Source organism: Brachyhypopomus gauderio, chromosome 18 (assembly GCF_052324685.1).
Source record: "Brachyhypopomus gauderio isolate BG-103 chromosome 18, BGAUD_0.2, whole genome shotgun sequence".
NCBI classification, from domain to species: domain Eukaryota; kingdom Metazoa; phylum Chordata; class Actinopteri; order Gymnotiformes; family Hypopomidae; genus Brachyhypopomus; species Brachyhypopomus gauderio.
The window spans coordinates 11,377,237-11,396,214 of record NC_135228.1 but is presented as its reverse complement, the minus strand read 5'-3'; the positions used below and the strand labels follow the sequence as shown (position 1 = coordinate 11,396,214).

General features: G+C 42.8%; 1 protein-coding gene across 1 annotated transcript; it reads left to right on the top strand.

Moving 5' to 3' along the window:
- The first annotated feature begins 1,700 nt into the window (after positions 1 to 1,700).
- Positions 1,701 to 18,031, top strand: nsg2 (neuronal vesicle trafficking associated 2). Its single transcript, XM_076980188.1, has 5 exons — positions 1,701 to 1,934; positions 2,441 to 2,599; positions 5,777 to 5,890; positions 16,325 to 16,435; positions 16,959 to 18,031. Exons 2-5 carry the CDS (start codon positions 2,471 to 2,473, stop codon positions 17,148 to 17,150), a joined length of 546 nt encoding a protein of 181 aa, XP_076836303.1. The 5' UTR covers positions 1,701 to 1,934; positions 2,441 to 2,470; the 3' UTR covers positions 17,151 to 18,031.
- The last annotated feature ends 947 nt before the right edge of the window (positions 18,032 to 18,978 follow it).

Genomic DNA, 18,978 nt, shown 5'->3' with positions numbered 1-18,978 from the left:
GGAAATGGGGCACATGGACAGAAGAGTCAATCCATCTCATGCTCTAATGTCCCCAGCAGACACAGCAAGATGCTTTTTGTAATGTATTTATGGGTCATCTACACTAATATACTGATGCAGTGTTCCTTTTTCATATTCTTTTAATATATCATTATAACCAATTATACCATTATAACCAAAACATACCATAGCTCTAAATACATTTTGGAAAACATGTACTTCTCTGTGCCATGTAGAACACATCTTGTCAACGATGAACAAGATATTGTCCCATGGTAATATTCTCTATATTAGTATTTTTAAGATTTTAGATGGTTTAAGATGACCCCATATTGCAGAGGGTCCCCGGATCCTTCCCTGAACATTGGTGCTTATTTTAACATGCCTGTAATCTTACTTTACCAGAAAATCACTCAAGACTGTAATATAACCTCATTTTTATTTTATTTTCTGAGCAGGAGGTCATTGTTTGAGTCAGTGCTTGTACTTAAGTCATCTTTATTATACAAATATTAATATGTAGATAGATGGACCATTATTTAGCTTATACTTGTATACACCTGCATATGGTGGAACCCCAGTGGAAGCTTTAGTAATGAAAAACCACAAAACACGGTTTGCCACTGTGCTTAAATACAGTTCGATCCGTTTCACCTTCGGCCCTTTGACCTTCATGGTTTCACCTGATTCCAGATGACTCCTCAGATTAGTAAGCTCTTCTTATAAAGATGTATCAGATGGGATAGATCAGGAAAACTGTACAAGCCGATGGGATTCAGAACCTGAGAGGTTTAATGGTGTGAGGGTTTAAGCCACAGGCCTGTTTGATCTGCTTGTCCTCTGTCCTACTGTCCAATACATTAGTTCTCCCACTAATCCAACAGACCTGATCCCATTGATTAAGGATTTCAGTAACACCTGAATGTTAGAATCACTGTAATTAATAGAGAAATGGAGGTGCCATGGTTTAGGTTTTTACCAATCTGGTTGTAAAGGTGTTAAAATCACAGCGTAAAGGACAGCAATGTGTTTCAAGAGTCATACAGGATAACAAGCGCTAGTGTTATTCAAGACAGGGTCAAGACATTTTCAAAAGGAGACTTACTGGTGTTTTGAAGGCTTAAATGATTACCTCACTGCAATGTATTCAAATCTAGTGAGTCAAAGGGGAATCTCAGTACAAGCCACTGGCAATGTTATTTTATGTGTGTAATCAACAACCTTAATAAGAACACTAAAGATACTAAACTGAAGTGGGAATAGACCTTTGATACTGGGACATGACTATGCTAAACCAGTTTTCAAAAAGCAAGGTTACAGAATGATTCACAGCAGGGTACAACAGGGATAATAAGAAACTGAATAAAATTACAGATAGATAAAGAAAAAATGAACAAAGATATTATAAAATGTAATATTATAAAATGAGTCTAAGGTTTATTAAAGACGAATCTAAAGAAGAATGACATTAGAGTCTTAACCATCCTCTTAAATACTCTGGATCGTTAAGAGCCCTCAAGTCAATTAGACAGTGATTTCCAAAGCTAAGAGCCATAGTTATAAAAGGCTGATAACTGGAAGTGATTATCTGCACTTTCCACAGTCATCCGCTAGATGGCGAACTAGTCTCTCTAATAGAGTCCTGGGCTTCATATTTGCAGGGCAGAATAAAACAAATGTTTAGTTTCCGTGAGATCCCCCTAGCGGCGTCGCCACAGTGCACGCCAGGTTAAGAGGCAGTGTTCGGATTGGAGCGCTGAGCGGCTGGACGGCGGCCGCCACATCCTGCATCTTTCCCGGAGCGCAGTCTACCTCCGTGCCTCAGCAACGCGCACTCCCCCTTTCTCTCCGCCTCGACGCCCGTTAGTCTCCGTTTTTTCCGACTAAATTTTGTAGAAAACCAGAAAAAAGAGCCACAGCAGAGAGTTGTTTAGGTAAGTACATATATATATTTTGTTTACGGGCGCTCCGTTAGGCTGTGAGGGCAGTTGTGTCCGGTAGCCAGGCGTAAATGGGTGCGGATGTTTTTATTTCGTCTGTTCCTCTTGTTTCTCTGTCTGAACGATCCGAAGGAAACGCAGTTAACGGTACAAATAGACAAGACAGCGCATGGGTGCCGTTTTATTTCGTAGTTTGTAAATAAAGACAAGGCTTGTCTGCACGAGGTATGGTATTTAGTTTATGCGAATTTCTTTGGCTGACGTTTGAGGTTGTGTTAAGTTAAATTAGAGATGCATCCGTTTGATTGAATATATATATATATATATATATATATATATATATATATATATATATATATATATATATATATATATATATAGAGAGAGAGAGAGAGAGAGAGAGAGAGAGAGAGAGAGAGAGAGAGCTACTGTCTTAAAATATAGTAAGTAACAGTGATATGGCCTGTAATTTCTCCAAAATATTATATCTAATCCTGCAGGCTGCTAAGAAGTGAGATAATTCAGCTAAGATGGTTAAACTTGGGAGTAATCTACAAGACAAAGGGGCTAAACCAGTGAGTGTTGAGGATGGATTTCAAAACGTTCCTCTCATCACGCCCTTGGATGTCAGTAATCTTCAGTACCAAGCGCCAGACAAGGTAAGATGCATCTCTGGTCTGGTCGTTTGTCAACACCTTACATAAAATGTCACCAGACATACGTTAGGTCAGATTAACATCATTTGCCCTATTTGCCTCATATCTCCCAGTATCAGATACTGAAATTAAAGTCAGTCTTTATGAAAAATATTATTAGGTTAACCCTATGTTGTCACAGCTTGGCTATGTTCTTTGGGTAGTGTAAATCTGTTGTTTGCATGATCTGAAAAATATAAAATGCTGCTAAACACTAAGACATTTTTCGGTGTAGCAGCTATTGACGTTGTAGCATGCTGGATTTTTTTCATCTACACTAATATTTGTTGACTTTTACCGTTTGTTGAGTGTTCAGGCATCCACACTCTCCTGCTCACTAAAGAAGCCACCCAGGTCAGCTGGCAGTGTTGGGGTTTAAAAACAGAGAGCTAAACACATAGAAACAGCGTGTGATGCATTTTGGCCAAGTGACGCTTCGGTCCTCATTAGGGATTCTGCAGAGGGAGGCGGAATCACGGCGTGCACCTGCTAACTGAAGTGGCAGTTACTCCCCCCCAGGCATGTGCAGTCATAATAGAGCATTGTGTTGTCTTATTGGACACCACAGACAGTACAGCCCCCCCACCCTCCACCACCACCCCCCCCCCCCTCCTGCCCCAAACCAGGCGCCAAACTCCCACCCCCTCTCCTGTCCACCAATTCTCACGGGACAGTCACGGTCCTCTGGGAGCCTGATGTTTTACTGGCCTGCATGACAAAGAAGGAAAGCCATTTTATCACGGATGTCTTATGCAGCCTCGGTTTGGTGCCAGCTCAGGATGGAGAAGGTGTTGGATTATTAACACGTCTCCGTGTGCCGCTGAGACACTCTGCTCTCTATTCTAAAAGCTGCGTAGCAGTACTCAGAATAAGAATGAGAGAAGGACTTGCCGTCCGAGCTATTTATCCCTGTGTGTAGGATCATTTTTCTGGCCTGCCTGAATCTGAATGGCTGTTTTGACAAAATGCTAAATGCAGTAAGACTAAAACATTTCCCACCATGTTTTTGTAGAGCAAGTGACACTGAATAGTGAAATGGGTGTTTGACCTGGATTTGAGCAGCACACAATTATCAATGGCGGCAATACCCAGAAAATTCCCGTTAGGCACTACTGACGGATTCAAAATTTACATTGATCCTGAATCCACTCTGTAGGCTGTCTCATTAGCATTGGTAGACTTGGAGCTCTGAATTGTACTGGCAAGTAAGGTCTTCTGATGGCCAATAAGGCCACTATATTTGTTTGTATGCATCATCAGGTATGGTTATAAGCTTCTACAAAGATGAATGTCTAGAGTGAAAGGGAACTCTTCAATTTTTGGTATGTAGAAGCATCACTAAGTGCTAACATTTCATTTGTGAGAACAAACAGACAGCCTGCAGTTAATATAATGGAAGTACTTAGCATTAGAGTCATGACTGGTTTTATACGTGTGACTAAAGGCAATTTAGGCTAAATATAATCAGACATTAATCGCCAAGGTAACAAGATTTCCCAAACATCCACTGACCAGCGTCTTGTTTCCCAAGCCCACTGTAGCACACCCGCCGTTATGGAACATAGAGTGTACAATTAGGCTTATTGGAAACACCTGCGAATAATCTAAAAAGAATCTGTAATGATATGATACAGTGTTCTCTAACCCAGCAGTGTGTGACTGGGAGGAAGCTGAATAATGTCTGGTACTGTAGACCACTGTTTACTAAAATCATGCTTAGTCAGAGAACCAGCACAGAACCACAAAATAATTCAATCTGGACCTTTTATGGAGGAAGAACACATTGGATTCCCATAATAATCATTAGTCATGTAGAAAACCAATTTGACTGAAGTGACTTGTACTTCATAATCAGATGGCCATGACTCATGATATTAAATGATGTAAAGGTTGCCATGGCAGTTGCTACGAACACACTCAAAAATATTCTTAGGGATAAGACTCTAAAGGTCTGACAAATACAGATAGGCTTATTTAAAGGTATTTTTTCAACTCTTTAAAATGACTTTTTGTACATACGTACACCCTGTTGTACTTGGTTTTTCATCATCCAAAACCTCATAATCTGTTTAAAAGCTCAGTTTAAAACTCAGAATCATCTCAACATGACCAAATTCATCAGCTGCAAACCATTTCCGAATCACAACCGCATAATTTGTCATCGTCTCATTCCTATTCAGAGTCATCTCCTAATCATGTTTTGATCTGATCGCCAGTGCTGCGAACACAGCTGAGGAACTGTGGCCAGCCAATCCACCGGTAACATCTAATAGCAGCTGTCACTCAAAGCTCGAACCCGTATCAAGAAAATGACACCACACACTCCTGCCTAAAGGCTTGGGCTGTGTGCTGCAGGGGAATCAGGGGTGCTGAGCTAACGATAACAGGACAGCCTTAAACGGCCCAGTAGCACAGGCAGGAGAAATGAAGGCAGATAAGATGGTAAAGCTGGAGGAAAATGAAATGTCAAAGTAATTGGAATGGGGCTGGACAAGCAGTAATCGCAGAACTCGTGGCAAGAGCCTGAGACTCATCCTGCAGTGTCTGGGACATTAGATGAAATCAAGGCTGCTCGGATGTTAAGTGCTGAGGCTGGAGGTCTGTGGGGAGCTGTGGTCCTGCGGAGGTACGATCCGTCCGCTGATTATCAGGCACTTGGGTTCTGATGTGGCAGAGATGCGAGATTCTCAAATGAGCTGAAGGTTTGAATGTAGAGTTGAATGTGGGATGTCTGAGTGGAGGACTCATGTGCAGGGTTTGATGAGTCATTGTATCCCATGGGCTCAACCAAAGGGATGGTTCTAAGGTGCTTCGACCCAAACATGTTAGGGGGGGGAGCCTTCGGTCGAGGTCATACCTTCATCCAGATCTCAATAGATCCTTTGAAAATAAATGAACTGATGAGTGGTTCTACCTCAATTCAGTGACCCTTGTGGTCAGATAAACAGGTCTGCATTTGTTGAAAGAGCTGGTCAATAAAATTGACCAGAACTCCAGCCCACCCAATGGCGTAGATACCCAACTCTCTAAACAGTGCTCACCTGAGGTGGGGGAGGGGGGGGGGTCACCTTTTGTTTGTCCATTTCATTTCTGTGACCTTTGTGCATGTTAGCGTGACACATTGACCCGCTCCTTGCACAGGTGGTGGTGAAGACGCGGTCCGAATACCAGGCGGAGCAGAAGAACAAGGCCAAGCTGCCCAAGGTGGAGGAGTTTACCATCAGCTTCACCGACAGCGCGTCGGAGAGACTGAAGGTATGGATCGCCTCTTCTGCCACAAACACGACGAGCAGCGGTAACGGTTGCTGGGGAAGCGCAGAATTGTCCATCAGATGAGGTGAAACCACTGTTGGACTGAATATGGAGACCAATGTGGGTTTTCTAAAAACACTTTGGAGCCTAGGTGGCTGTTGTCATGGTAGCGGAACTCTTCAGGCTTCTAAATTCTAAATTCAAGAATTTAGAGATTATCATCATGGAGGGATTCTGTAAATGTAGCTCATGCTACTGATATCTTCAGTGATTGATTTCGTCTGTGGAAACTGAAATGTAAATGATGTTAATGTTCTTGATGGGGTTCTCATGTATGACTATTAAGTTAAAATATACTGCTTTAGTCTTGTTCTCCATATTTCATGGAGTTTACATAGTATCTTTCCAACCTGTCTTTGATCTTTCAAACGTTCTGGCTAGAGATATATAAAGATGTCTTGGGGTGGGACTGTCCGGTGTACTTGCCAGAGAGATGTTTGCAGCATCGATTTTTTGAGTTTAATTAATTCAGAGTTTATGAGCAGAGGACTTCAGTGGGAAGTTTCAACATGGCAGTGAAGGTCACTGGAAGAGCTGATGGTAGAAAAGGACGAATTATAAATTCAGCACAAATGCGCAGCTCACAGTCTGAGGGGGTTTGTGTCCGCAACGTGTAACGAGGCTGGCCGACGTAGAGCTTGAACAGCTCCCACATCCACACGAACCCCCACCCCACCCAGCCCAGCCCAGGCTGCCACTGCAAGCAAGCAAAGGCGTTATGACCTTGAAAATCTCTGCCGTATTCTCAGTGGATCTCAGCACTCACACCGGGGGAGGTTCCAAATGAGTTCTTGTCTTGTTTTTTTTTTTTTTTTCTTTTTCCCTTAGTGTTGCGCTGATTGAGTCAGGCTGTGGTTGAACATCAGCCCTAGAACTGTCTAGAAAAACTCTTATCAGGGATATCCACCAGAACAACCGCAGTACCGGAGGAACCAGCTAATCGCTCGGCACTGTTGTCAGCTGCCTCCCACAGGGGGGTGGGTCTTATTCCCCACTGTTACTCACCAGTGGAAGGTGGAACGTTCCCCTTCATTAAACGTTCAAAACAAATAACAGTAAAAGTCTCTAGGTATCTAATGTAGCCGAGCGGAACGTATTAACATATCATGTTAAAATAGGTGGGGAATTAAGACTGCTTAATTAAGGAGGGAGAGATAACACTTTGTGTGAGAGCATTTGTTGGCCACAAAAACCCCAAAAAACGGGGAGGTGTTGCTTGTGGGAGACACGGTCGTGGAAGCCGCCGTATGATTTGAACAGTTTGCTAAATGACACTGCTACACCATTCAACACCGCCCACTCTTTACCGTGATTAACTAATATCTGATCTGAACCGGCTCGGATAGCCTTGGCAAGACATAATAGCACAGGGCTCTGCTTTACATGCACTAAGACGGACATACTTCTTTTGAACCGACGCCTCCTATTGGCAGTGATATGTATGGCTGTGGCCAATGTAATTAAAGATCAGCGAGATTTAAGATCAGTGACCTTATTCACAGTGTGGTGTTTAACTGGACCTTGAGAATAGACATGGCATTTATGTTAAATGGAGATACCTAAAGTGTACTGCTCTACAGGTTCTGTTTAAATATTTACAAACCCTTATGTAATATTTACTTCATAAATGAAAATCTTCAAGTAAAAGATGATGCACATGTGTGCAGACACATCTATAGTGTGTTTACCTTCTCTACTGTGCTGTACTAACATAAATCAGTTAACAATCCATCTTGAAAATAATGCATGTAGCTAAATGACAGTTTCAAAACACGTGTCACCTTTTCCACACATATGCACCCACACAAACAACACCACACATTCTCGTGTGCACTGCGGAATAAATAACTGGTTAATCCCGATACATAGCTCGACAATTCACAGCTCGAATGGACCAATCCAGAGAGAGAGAGAGAGAGAGAGAGAGAGAGAGAGAGAGAGAGAGAGAGAGAGGGAGAGGGAGAGGGAGAGGGAGAGGGAGAGGGAGAGGGAGAGGGAGAGGGAGAGGGAGAGGGAGAGAGAGAACTGAGAACTGAGCCAGTATGGCAATCTCCCAGAGAGGCCTACAGAATGAGAATGAAGCAGAGAATGTGGGTGGGACGTGGAGCAGCTCAGGAGGGGAGCGCTGTGCTCCTAACACACAGCCTAGACCCCTGTCTACCATTTTATCTGCCATGGAGAAAAAAACAATGGAGGAGTAGAAGGAGAAAGAGAGAGGAAGGTAGAGATAGAAAAAGAACAATAGAGGAAGAGGGAGAGAGAGACATAGTGGAGAGAAAAGAGAAAGGAGTGAGAGAGAGAAGGGGAGAGAGAGAGAGAGGGAACAATAGAGGTAGGGGGGGGGGGGATGAACAAAAAAAGCTCTTGGCATTGTGGTGTGCTTTGGGAGCAGCGCCTGAGCCAATCAAATGGTGTTAAAGTCACTAGCAACCTGCAGTCAGGCTTAGTGAGGTCACCAGGACAGAGTGGATACAGTTTTACAGCCTGTGTGTCCTCTGTGTACTGTAGGCTGCATTACCGCTGCTCCCACAATCCTGTGCCGGCCTGTTTTTGGCAGTCGCATTAGCAATGATTTACTGTAGGCTTTGCTCATAATCATAAGGTCCTCTCAGTGGTAAAATACCCTGAGGTGACTTTCCTTCACATACCTGTTAAAGCCTTTGTAAAGTATCTTAAGGTCTAAATCAGATTTCAGTTATAATTCACATTGTGCCATGAATCTATATCTACATGAATCTGTACTAATACCATTAGCAACTGAACAAGAAATCGTAAGACACAGCTCGTGCTGGATGATGGAGAGAGAGAGAGAGAGAGAGAGAGACTGAGAGACAGAGATAGAGAGACTGAGAGAGAGACTGAGAGACAGAGAGAGAAACAGTAAAAATGAATAAATAAAAAATAACTAAAACACTTCGTGATCCTCTATAAAAGGATCAGTAAGCCAGTCAGAAATCAGTAAGCGTCTTAACCTCGCAGAGGCTCTTCAGCACACTATAACTTTACGTCGTTGACATAAAGACACTGGCGGAGAAGACGGTACTTTGAAACCAGCTCACAGTGCTCATCCGCTCGAGGACACAATCTACTTTCGTTTTGCCCCGTCAACCCTTTCTCCCTAGCCACGCGTAATGTCTGACCGGCTGCTTGCCCAATCCAAGAAGAGAAGTCAATCGTTTCGGTGCGCCTGCAGATACAGACACTTGCCGTCTCTCCAAGCAACCGTTCATCCGTGGTTCGCCACAGCAGTGGTCAGTTGCGAGTACCGCCTTCTTCAAACGCCCCCCATTGAATGGTTTTGACAAATCGTTCATTTGGTGGGAAAGCGCCATGTTGTCAATGGCTGACCCCAGGGGCTGAAGACTCTTGCTGGAGGAGTGATTGATCTTAATCAGTGACTGTTATTATGGCACATGTGCGCAGACTGGATCTACTTGTCAATGGAGTTTAATAAACCGAGTTTAAATGCTGTGAACTATACAAACTTATAGTAATGTCTTAGAGACCGCAATTTTATTCCTAAATGAGGGACTAGTGTAGTTATATGTGACAAAATTTATGTGAAATAGGTAATCATGTCGCATTGCAACTTACAGACGGTTATTGGTAAGTTAATGGTTTTACCCTCAGTAGACAGAAGACGAAGTGTGAATTTATATGTGCAATCCGCATTTTTAGATTATGTATTTCGATAGAACAAAGTCGCTCAGCCTCTGACCCCCAGGTGCTAATAACTCTTCACCCACCTGCCCATGTACCAGACGGGGAAGGTGACCAGTACGCACTGATTACGCTATTATCGCTGCTCCCAGGGTGATTTTAACTATCGTGATAATCATTACTAGACTCTTTTGTGCTGTTATCAGCTACCATTAGCCACCCCTCACAGTGATGAAGCGCACTATTACATATTGCCACATAGCTACGCTATTACGTTACCATGACCCGGAGAAATCATTAGATTTGTGGCAAAGGTTTGACCACTTTACGGGAATTATTTGTCACGTTGAATAGGAACAGCGTATTTGAGCTGCCACGGGGGACGGGACGTTTTCTGCGTACTGTGTTGGAGATGATTAATGAGACCAGATGGCTTCTCCTCTGTTCGAACGCGGATTAATCTCACCTTCTCCCCGCCAGCGGAGAACCACTGCAGCCTTTTTGTGCCTCTTGCCTTGAAGAAAGAAATATCAGCCCCTCGTTGGCACAGAAAGGGCACGCTGTAAACGGAGCTGCCTTTTGTGGTTAGACCTGCGACGCCAATGATAATTGCGTCTCTTTGTTCTCTTTTATTGTTCTAGATGGTTAAACTGTTTCATTCTGTTGTGGACTTGGTCTCACCACTACAGTGATACTGACCACGCTTTCAAACGTTTCCAACGCTAATTTATCTCCCGTTGCTGTGACCAGATTTAGTCAGTAATGCACTGACCATGGCATTTGCCTCCCCAGAAACGCTATCTCACCCTGCCGTCTTTGTTCAAAGCCACATAACTCTGGAAGTTTGATAGGCCCGCAGTTGACCACGCTATCTAATATCAGCGGAATTTAGTCAGCTAACACGAGGTCAAGTTTGCTCACAAAATGGCAAGCCTTGCCTTTTTTTGCCATGCTGCATGAGGAAGACGGGAGCAAAGAGGGGAAAAAAAACGACTCACTGTTATCACATCCACACTGCTGTTGTCTCTCCGGCGCTGAACGGCCTTGTCCCGATCCGGGAGCCCAGGGAGCAATTAGAGCAACAGAGCAAGTTTCCCTGCAGCAGGGTCGCTCCCACAGTCCCTACCCACATTCTCTGGGAGTGTACACCGTTAGCAGGGCTAATGGTGAGAATGCCCAGCAGCTCGCCTGTGTCGGGGAGACTGCCCCGGAGAACTCGGGGTTTTCTACCACATGCTGGATTAGCGGGCGTCTCAGGGGAGCAGTACAGTGCAGCGAACCAAAGGGGTGCTCGTAGAAGGCTACAGTGTTGAACTTCTGCCAGTGAGGAAGAGAAGAGCTTCGTGAAGGCCTCATGCGCTCCCCACAAGTCTGTTCTGAGGTCAGCCTCGCTTTTCAGACGATGGTAGACTCCTTGCTTGTGAAAGTGAGGTTTGCTGGGAGAGACTGAATGTGTAGCACACTAGTTCTGGCCTTTTAGCCTCGTGATGTGTTTCATTTTATGTCGGGAAGTAAAGACCAAGAAACGTCCAAGAATGCTGAAACCATAATCTGATTTCTCATGTGTCCAAAAATAAGGGAAGTTGTTTTTAATGAGATGTCCAGAAGATGTAAGCTGTTTTCTTGGGTTTCACAGATCAACATTTTCACACGAACAACACTTTACCCTTAACAGCTTAACATCAAGTCACGGAGTCGGCTCATTAGCCATGCAAATTCTTCTCATTTGCATATCCTTTGAGCCCTGTTAACAGGGCCCAGTGCTGAGGAGCAGTACAGTGCTTGGCACCTAATCAGTCCTGCCACAGAACAGACACTGTCACATCAATGCCAGCCTTGTTTATGTCCGACCATACACCATCTGTGTTTATGTTCAGGATTTCTGAATCATCACAAACAACTTTAAGGATTTATTTATTTATTTAGGTTTTCTCCTATACATTTTCTGTACATTGTCTGTCTTCATAGCCTCTCAGGATAATTGGCTCCTGTTAGCATACTGTAATTAAAACTGAATTCACAAAGAAGATGGCACAGTTACTATCGCTCGATAGACACTTTTTGTTCATGCCATTATTTGTTTTATGTTCAGCAGAAATGAAACTTCAGCAGTCTGGTGTCTTTTGTTCTGGGCGGTGGCCCAGGTTTTCCCTCTTGTATATTATTTGTTGTATATACGAAAGTTGCTGTTAAGAACATCTTCCACCTTATTCTCAAGAAATGAGGCAACTAAAACTCAGCTCTCATACAGGTAGGGCACATGTATCTTTTCAGGTTTTCTGAGTACCTTTATCCTCCCCAACACGTTCTCGTCTTTAGAAGGCCAGTAAAAGACCCTTCCTTCATTGAGAGGTTTGTTAATATAGCTCCAGATGTTCCACAGACACTACAGAGAGCACACTGCAGTTTTGTGCTTGCACTCCAAACAAGGTCCTCTGAGGCCTGTAACCCATGACTGTCCTCTCTAGCGTCAAGGTAGCATTAAGCCACGCCCCCAAGCCCCCCCCCCCCCCCCCCCCCCCCCCCCCAGTTGCCTAGCTGTCTCATTCACTACACACAAGAGCTGTGTATCTCTGTTTTGTCTCATTCCTCAGCTCTGCAAGGTAGATGAAAGCAGCCACAGCACATTTCCTATAGCGGCATTCGCTGAGCGATGGCAAAGCGACTGGATATTTCAGCTTTTGTTGCCCAGCCTGGTTTGTAACGGGCGGCTTCTTGAACAGCATGCCTCTCTTCTCCACAGCTCAGGGATGCATTGATTTATTTATTTATTACAGATAGATATGATTCTCAGCGCCGTTCGGGCTCCCTGAGGAGAGAGTGATGGATGGATCACAAAAGCATATGGAAAGTGCTCTGGCTATGCTTGTGTTGGGGAGGCGGAGATGACTGAGAGGGTGATACATTCATAGGGGCTTGGAGGTACACTCTTGTAAGGGAGAAACTTCACCAAGACTAAATGAAATACTGGAACATAATTTTGTTAATCTGATATATAAGAGCAGTCGTATTGAACATAATGTGTTTGATTCCTTTCCAAGAATTGAATCACATTGTGAATTACTGAGAAATGATGGGTTTGAAGATGGGATTGAGTGGGGCAACGTTCATAAAGATGATTTAAATGAAAAGTGTATGATTCGAGGAAAGGGAGAGAAAGATAACGAGAAACCTGTAATTTGTGTTGCTTCCAATAGACATCTGTATTTGTTTGTCTGTCAGGAAAGGAGTGCATACATTTTAATCTATGTTATAATCTCTAATGGCTCAGATTTATTGCTTCAGATCAGAAATCACATCCATCAAAATGCAAGCAATCGTAACAAGCACCTTTCTATCTCCTACTCGTCATTGTGGCTGCCTGAATATTTTAAATACTTTAAATGTTCTTAAAATAAGCTTTATGTTGTCCACTTTCCACAACTTAGATAAAAGAAATTTGTGGCAATGACTTCTTGATTTAAATAAAATTAGTGTTTTATCCAATGCATGATGGATATTAGTGTATGCTCATACTAGAGCAGAGGTGTCAAGTAACGAAGTACAAATACTTCATTACTTTACTTAAGTAGAAATTTTGGGTATCTATACTTTTCTGAAGTAATTCTTTTTCATCTGACATTTTACTTCTACTCATTACATTTTCATGCAATTATCTGTACTTTCTACTCCTTACGTTTTAGAAATAGCCTCGTTACTCCTGTTTCATTTTGGCTTGTTCTCAATCTTGCTTGTCATCGTTAAACACACCCTACAGCTTTGTGTGTAAACCATCATACATGTCAAGTCCCACTCCAGCAATGAGATAGCACACATGAGTAGCTTAGTATGAAGATGTTCATGGCAGAGACTCGAGAACTCGAGCGCAATGTCCCAACTAAGCACCTGCGAGGAGGCTGGTATCCAGGAAGACTAGCTAACCAGCTGTATATCAAAAGTGGTCCATTGTAGTTTTTTGAATTGTCTTGTCATCTGTGTATTTGTCATGATGGTAATAAATGTTTTGTGTGGTACACCACTCCCTCACTACCCCTCCCTCACCACCGTGACTATATGGTTTTAATAAATTAGCATTTTACTAAAATGCGTCCCTTTTTTAATGGGCATATGTGCAGGTGAAGCAGCCTAGTGCATCCCTATTTTTAACATTAACATTTTAAGATAACATTATAGTCATTATGGCTTGTAGAAAAATGTTTTTAGGCGGAGGTGGGGTAGTGCCCTATAGGCCCTGTGACGTTTTTGTCCTTAATGTCATCCCCCCCCTTACATTACTTACTTACATACTTTTATACTTTAAGTAGTTTTGAAACCACTACTTTTACACTTTTACTTGAGTAAAAAGATTGAGTCGATACTTCAACTTCTACAGAAGAACTCTACCCAAGTAATACTTTTGACATCTTTGTACTAGAGACAGTAGACAAGAGCAGCTGAGCACTGGAGTGACATGCATGTTGTCCTACCGTTCCAGCTTTAAGACAGCACGCTGTGGTGTGTTGTAACCTGCTTTTATTGTAGTCCACAGTGAATGACTGCGTCACATTACCATCCCTGTGGTGTAGGAACAAGCCGTGAAATATATCAGTTTAGCAGATTATAATTCTCTGCCTGTGGATTAAACATTGAACAGACAGATATGTAGGAAGAAAAACCTCAACAACAGCAAACCATATTCCAAGATAATCAATGGTGCTGTGATGGATCGGGGAAGCAGTCACGAATGGCAAAGCAGATGGTGATGGTGTCTGATCTGTCTCAAATACAAACATGTTTAAACTGAAATAACCTCATTTAGCGCTGGCTTTACCCTTGACCCAGAGAAAATTCCAGCAGTCAGTCAGGCAGAAAAAATGCATTCTGTCTCCTTTTCTTCTGCTGAAGAGGCTTTTGACGTATACAAAGTAAGCTGAGTGTGAATAACTCCTCAGAAAGCAAATGTCTGCGAGCATTTAGTGTGAAAATGCAGGAAGAGGAGACGCACTCAGATTCGTTCCTCAGGGGACACAGCAGGTTGAAAGTGAACAGTCAACACCAGGCAGCCGACAGGGTCTATGGCAAGATGTTTGGGATTCACAGGCAGCATATTGTTGTTTCAGGTTGTCAGGTTTGGTTATATGACAAGGGCTGTCTGCAGTAATGCGGTGAGACTGTGAACGCTGCCTGTCATCATCAATCGCGCGGCTAAGCAGTGCGCAACAAACTTGGCCAATCACAGCCAAGGTCATGGCCATGTTTGATCCAAAGCAAGAGGATGGATGGATGGAGAAAAAAAAATTTCCTTATTAACCCGGTGTTGGCGCTAAATGGAGATTGGCAGATAAAGACGTGGAGCAGACAGGAGGTTTTGATTGGTTCCCCTGACCAACACATTGTCCCCAGCACAACAACACAACACACAGCGTCTGCATGGAAACAGTTTATAATGTGCTGCTGTACCATCATGTGTATGGTCAAAAGCTGCTGTACCATCATGTGTATAAAAACGTAGCAGCTGCACAAAATCCCACCCAAACCCCAGAAGACCACCGTATACTTATAACAGCTTCAGGGAAAGTTTAGCCAGATAACGATAATCCCTTTTTGTGATGTATGAAATAAGCATTAAATTGGATATTATCTTTAATGCCTGCTGGAACAATAAACATTACACAAAGGCTTCAGTGTATATTGAGTGATTCCCCTGTGCCTTCCATTTCAAACTCCTCATGTTAGAATCGATTATGTTACTGATTACACTGCTACTCGTATGTTCAGCTATGCAAACCATGGACATCTTGCATGATCTATAATAGTGTTTGTTCCTCAAGAGGTGGATTAAATTTATGATGTTGTGCATACTTGGCAAATACTTTTCAGTTGTATAATAATACATTTCTCTTCATTTTACCCCATAATGCATTAAGGACTCATCCCTGGATAATTCACAGTAGTTTTAATGCATGTTAAATGAGGCATTGCTTAACTTGCCACAAATAACAAAAGCAACTACTAAAGCTGGCCCACAGCCTTTCATTGTATGAAAGTGTTCAAATATTCGAGGGTCAGTTGGCTGTCTCTCATTTATTTTTCAACTAATTTGCATAATTATAATTAGCCGGTGCTCAGAAACACCCAGATTCTGATAGTGGAGCTAAAATGTGGAAAATTGCCCTCCTTTTACTGCACTAATGCCCCTTGACAAAGTAGTCGGCTTTGGTCCACAATCGTCTCTTCCGTGGTGCAGCTTTCAGAAGAGCCTGTAGATTTCTTCTTTGTATCACTTTGTTGTAGCAAATGTGCTCTGACAGACTGGGATATGTCTTGTGATGGCACTGTGTCTGATGCTGACAGTGATGGAAATAAATGAGAAAAGTGTGTGTGTGTGTGTGTGTGTGTGTGTGTGTCAGACCTCCTATTATTATTTTCCCTGGACTCCTTGCTGAACTGGCAGTGAACTGAGGCTGAATCTGTTTTTTTGCAGGTTAAGATGAATTGTTTGGTATTATTATTCACAACTGCCACAGTAAGAACACAGGAGAGTGTTTATTTCAAATGATATATTGCAAATGATGTAAGACAAGACTGAAAAACCAAGACCTGAGAACCAAGACCATGTAAGAACATATAGCATGAAGTATCACTTATGACGAGGACACAATAACAGGATCTGACTTGAGGTACACAGTCCAAAACATCCACAATTGGCTGAGGTCATGTGATGTTCTGTGTTCCCAGGTCACTATCCTCATCGTCCTGGCCTTGGCCTTCCTTGCCTGCATAGTGTTCTTGGTGGTGTATAAGGCCTTCACTTACGACCACACCTGCCCAGATGGCTTTGTGTACAAGGTAAGTGAGAATAAGTCTTCACTCCCTTAAGCATCAGCTTATACGAATCAAACACATAATTTTAAAAGAAATGATCAAAAAGCGTCAACATTTTCACATCTGTCTTGGTATCTTCTTGATTCGGACCTAATAGGCACTTAATCATATGAGGACATGTAACTTGGCACACACTATTAAAGAATACACAAAATTTAATTCACCTCAGCAATGCAATTTTGTAATATGTCTGTAGTGATTTAAGACATATCAGCTGATTAGATTCTCCAAAGGAACCCTCTGGGTAATGCGATACTGAACACTTCACAGTTTACAAGACCACAATCCAGTAGTGGTAGCCGTCGCATGGTAGCGTAATCTATGATGTATGATGTTGTTATGGATGAGTTTGATGGTGTGGTAAAACAAAAAGAGAAAAAAAAAACACTTAAGATGGAGGGAGCCAGGAGGGCCGTTAACTTCTGACATGCCGTGATCCTGCTTCCACCCCCCCCCCCCCCCCCCCCCGACCCCTGACCCCTGACAGCACAAGCGATGCATCCCAGCCTCCCTGGAAGCGTACTACTCGGCCCAGGACGGCAACTCCCGCGGCCGCTTCTACACCGTCATCAGCCACTACAGCATGGCCAAGCAGACCACCTCCCGCTCCGTCTCACCCTGGCTCCCGGCTGCCGGCGCCCAGCACGACACCAAGCCCCCCAACACCGACAGCCAATGAAGGCGCTACCGCTCACCGAATGGGCGTCGCCGGACCCGCCCCCTTTCCACGAGTACCCCGCTGTTCTCTTTCTCTCCTCCCCAGCTTTCTCTAGTTCTTCACGCGTATGACTATTTATTTATGACTATTTATTTTTTATTGTACATTTCCTGTTTCTTTTGTATTTAATATCAGACAGTTGTTTGTACAAAGGCATGACTTGTCCAAAATGTTTTTTCCCGCGCTGTCTGTGAGTGTCACTGACTCATCTCAAACAACAGTTCTGTAACCAACCCTTGTAGTTAGGTGACCGTTTGATCCATTGTGAAAGGCATGATGCAAATAAGGGAAACTTCGTCAGTTTTTTTTCGATACACACAGTTTCTGTGATTTTATGTCAAGATACCTGTAAAACTCATTTTTATGTGGGATATATTAATGATAATACTAACCTAAATATATTACCATAGACTGGCGAGTACATGGTAAATGTATGTTATGGTTCCTCCTTTGAGCCGAAATGTAAATAGCCCATGAGCAGAAATCAACTCATTGTGTGTATGGCCATAAGACACCTTGTAAAATGTTTTTCATTGGATGACCAGCGGCCTTCTGTGCATTGCATTATGCTTTAGGCAGCAATCTATGTTCAACCTGTGAAGGATGATCCAGGAACCAGAACCACCTTGGACGCTGGGATGATTATGGCAGAACTCTTTGCCAAAGCTCAATTTTCTGCTTTATAGTTTAGTCACAGACCTGCGCCGTTACCGTTTTTATATCTGTTGTCAGAAAAAGGTTTTGAACTCGTGCCGTTGTTAGTTGATATGTAGCACAGCCTTGGGTATTTTTGATTGTGTATCCTTTAGGTTTAAAACAAATAAAGGTATACAAGACATGAATGTGTGTGCTAGGTCAATCTTTTTTATTTGTTTTGTGTTTTAGATGGTATGTTTATTAGTATGTTTTGGGCAATTTGGGACATTTGCAACGGTAAATATAAAAGAGGCCTGTATTAAATTGCATTGCCTCTGGTGTGGAACCAGCAGTGGCCTTAAAGCTGTATGCTGCTATGGTGTAAAACTGCTACAGAACTTCACTTTGTAGTTTTGTAGTTTATAACATTTATCACCATCCAGCTTCAGGATACACCACACCAGGAGTGTGGAGTTGAGTGTGTGGAGTTAACGTACAATGGTTAAATATGGGGTCCCGCAAGGCTCCATCTTAGGACCACTATTATTTACATTATATATGCTACCATTGGGCACAGTTATAAACAAACATGGTGTCAATTTTCACTGCTATGCGGATGACACTCAACTTTACATATCAGCCAAACCCGATGACAAACTCAGTTTAGGAAAAATTGAGGCCTGTGTAAGAGATATTAAGTGCTGGATGTCTCTAAACTTCCTACAATTAAATGAGGACAAAACAGAAGTTCTCCTTGTGGGCCCTAAGGCCGCAAGACAGAAAATTCCAAATTTAATGCTTAATCTTGCAGACTATCCCATTACACCTGGCACAGTAGCCAAAAACCTAGGCGTCATACTCGACTCTGACCTATCATTTGATAAATATATAGATAATACTACTAGGATAGCTTTTCTACATCTCCGCAACATTGCCAAATTAAGAAATGCATTATCACAGGATGATGCAGAAAAATTGGTGCACGCCTTTGTTAGCTCTAGACTAGACTACTGCAATTCACTACTGTCAGGATGTTCAAATAGGAATCTAAATAAACTTCAAGTAGTTCAAAATGCCGCAGCTAGAGTTCTGACCAGAACTAGAAAATTTCAGCATATTAGACCAGTCCTATCAGCCCTGCATTGGCTCCCAG

Coding starts and splice junctions, on each gene's coding strand:
- nsg2 (XM_076980188.1), top strand. CDS start 2,471: ATGGTTAAACTTGGGAGTAATCTACAAGACAAAGGGGCTAAACCAGTG. Junction 2,600..5,776: donor AGTACCAAGCGCCAGACAAG/GTAAGATGCATC, acceptor CTCCTTGCACAG/GTGGTGGTGAAGACGCGGTC. Junction 16,436..16,958: donor CAGATGGCTTTGTGTACAAG/GTAAGTGAGAAT, acceptor GACCCCTGACAG/CACAAGCGATGCATCCCAGC.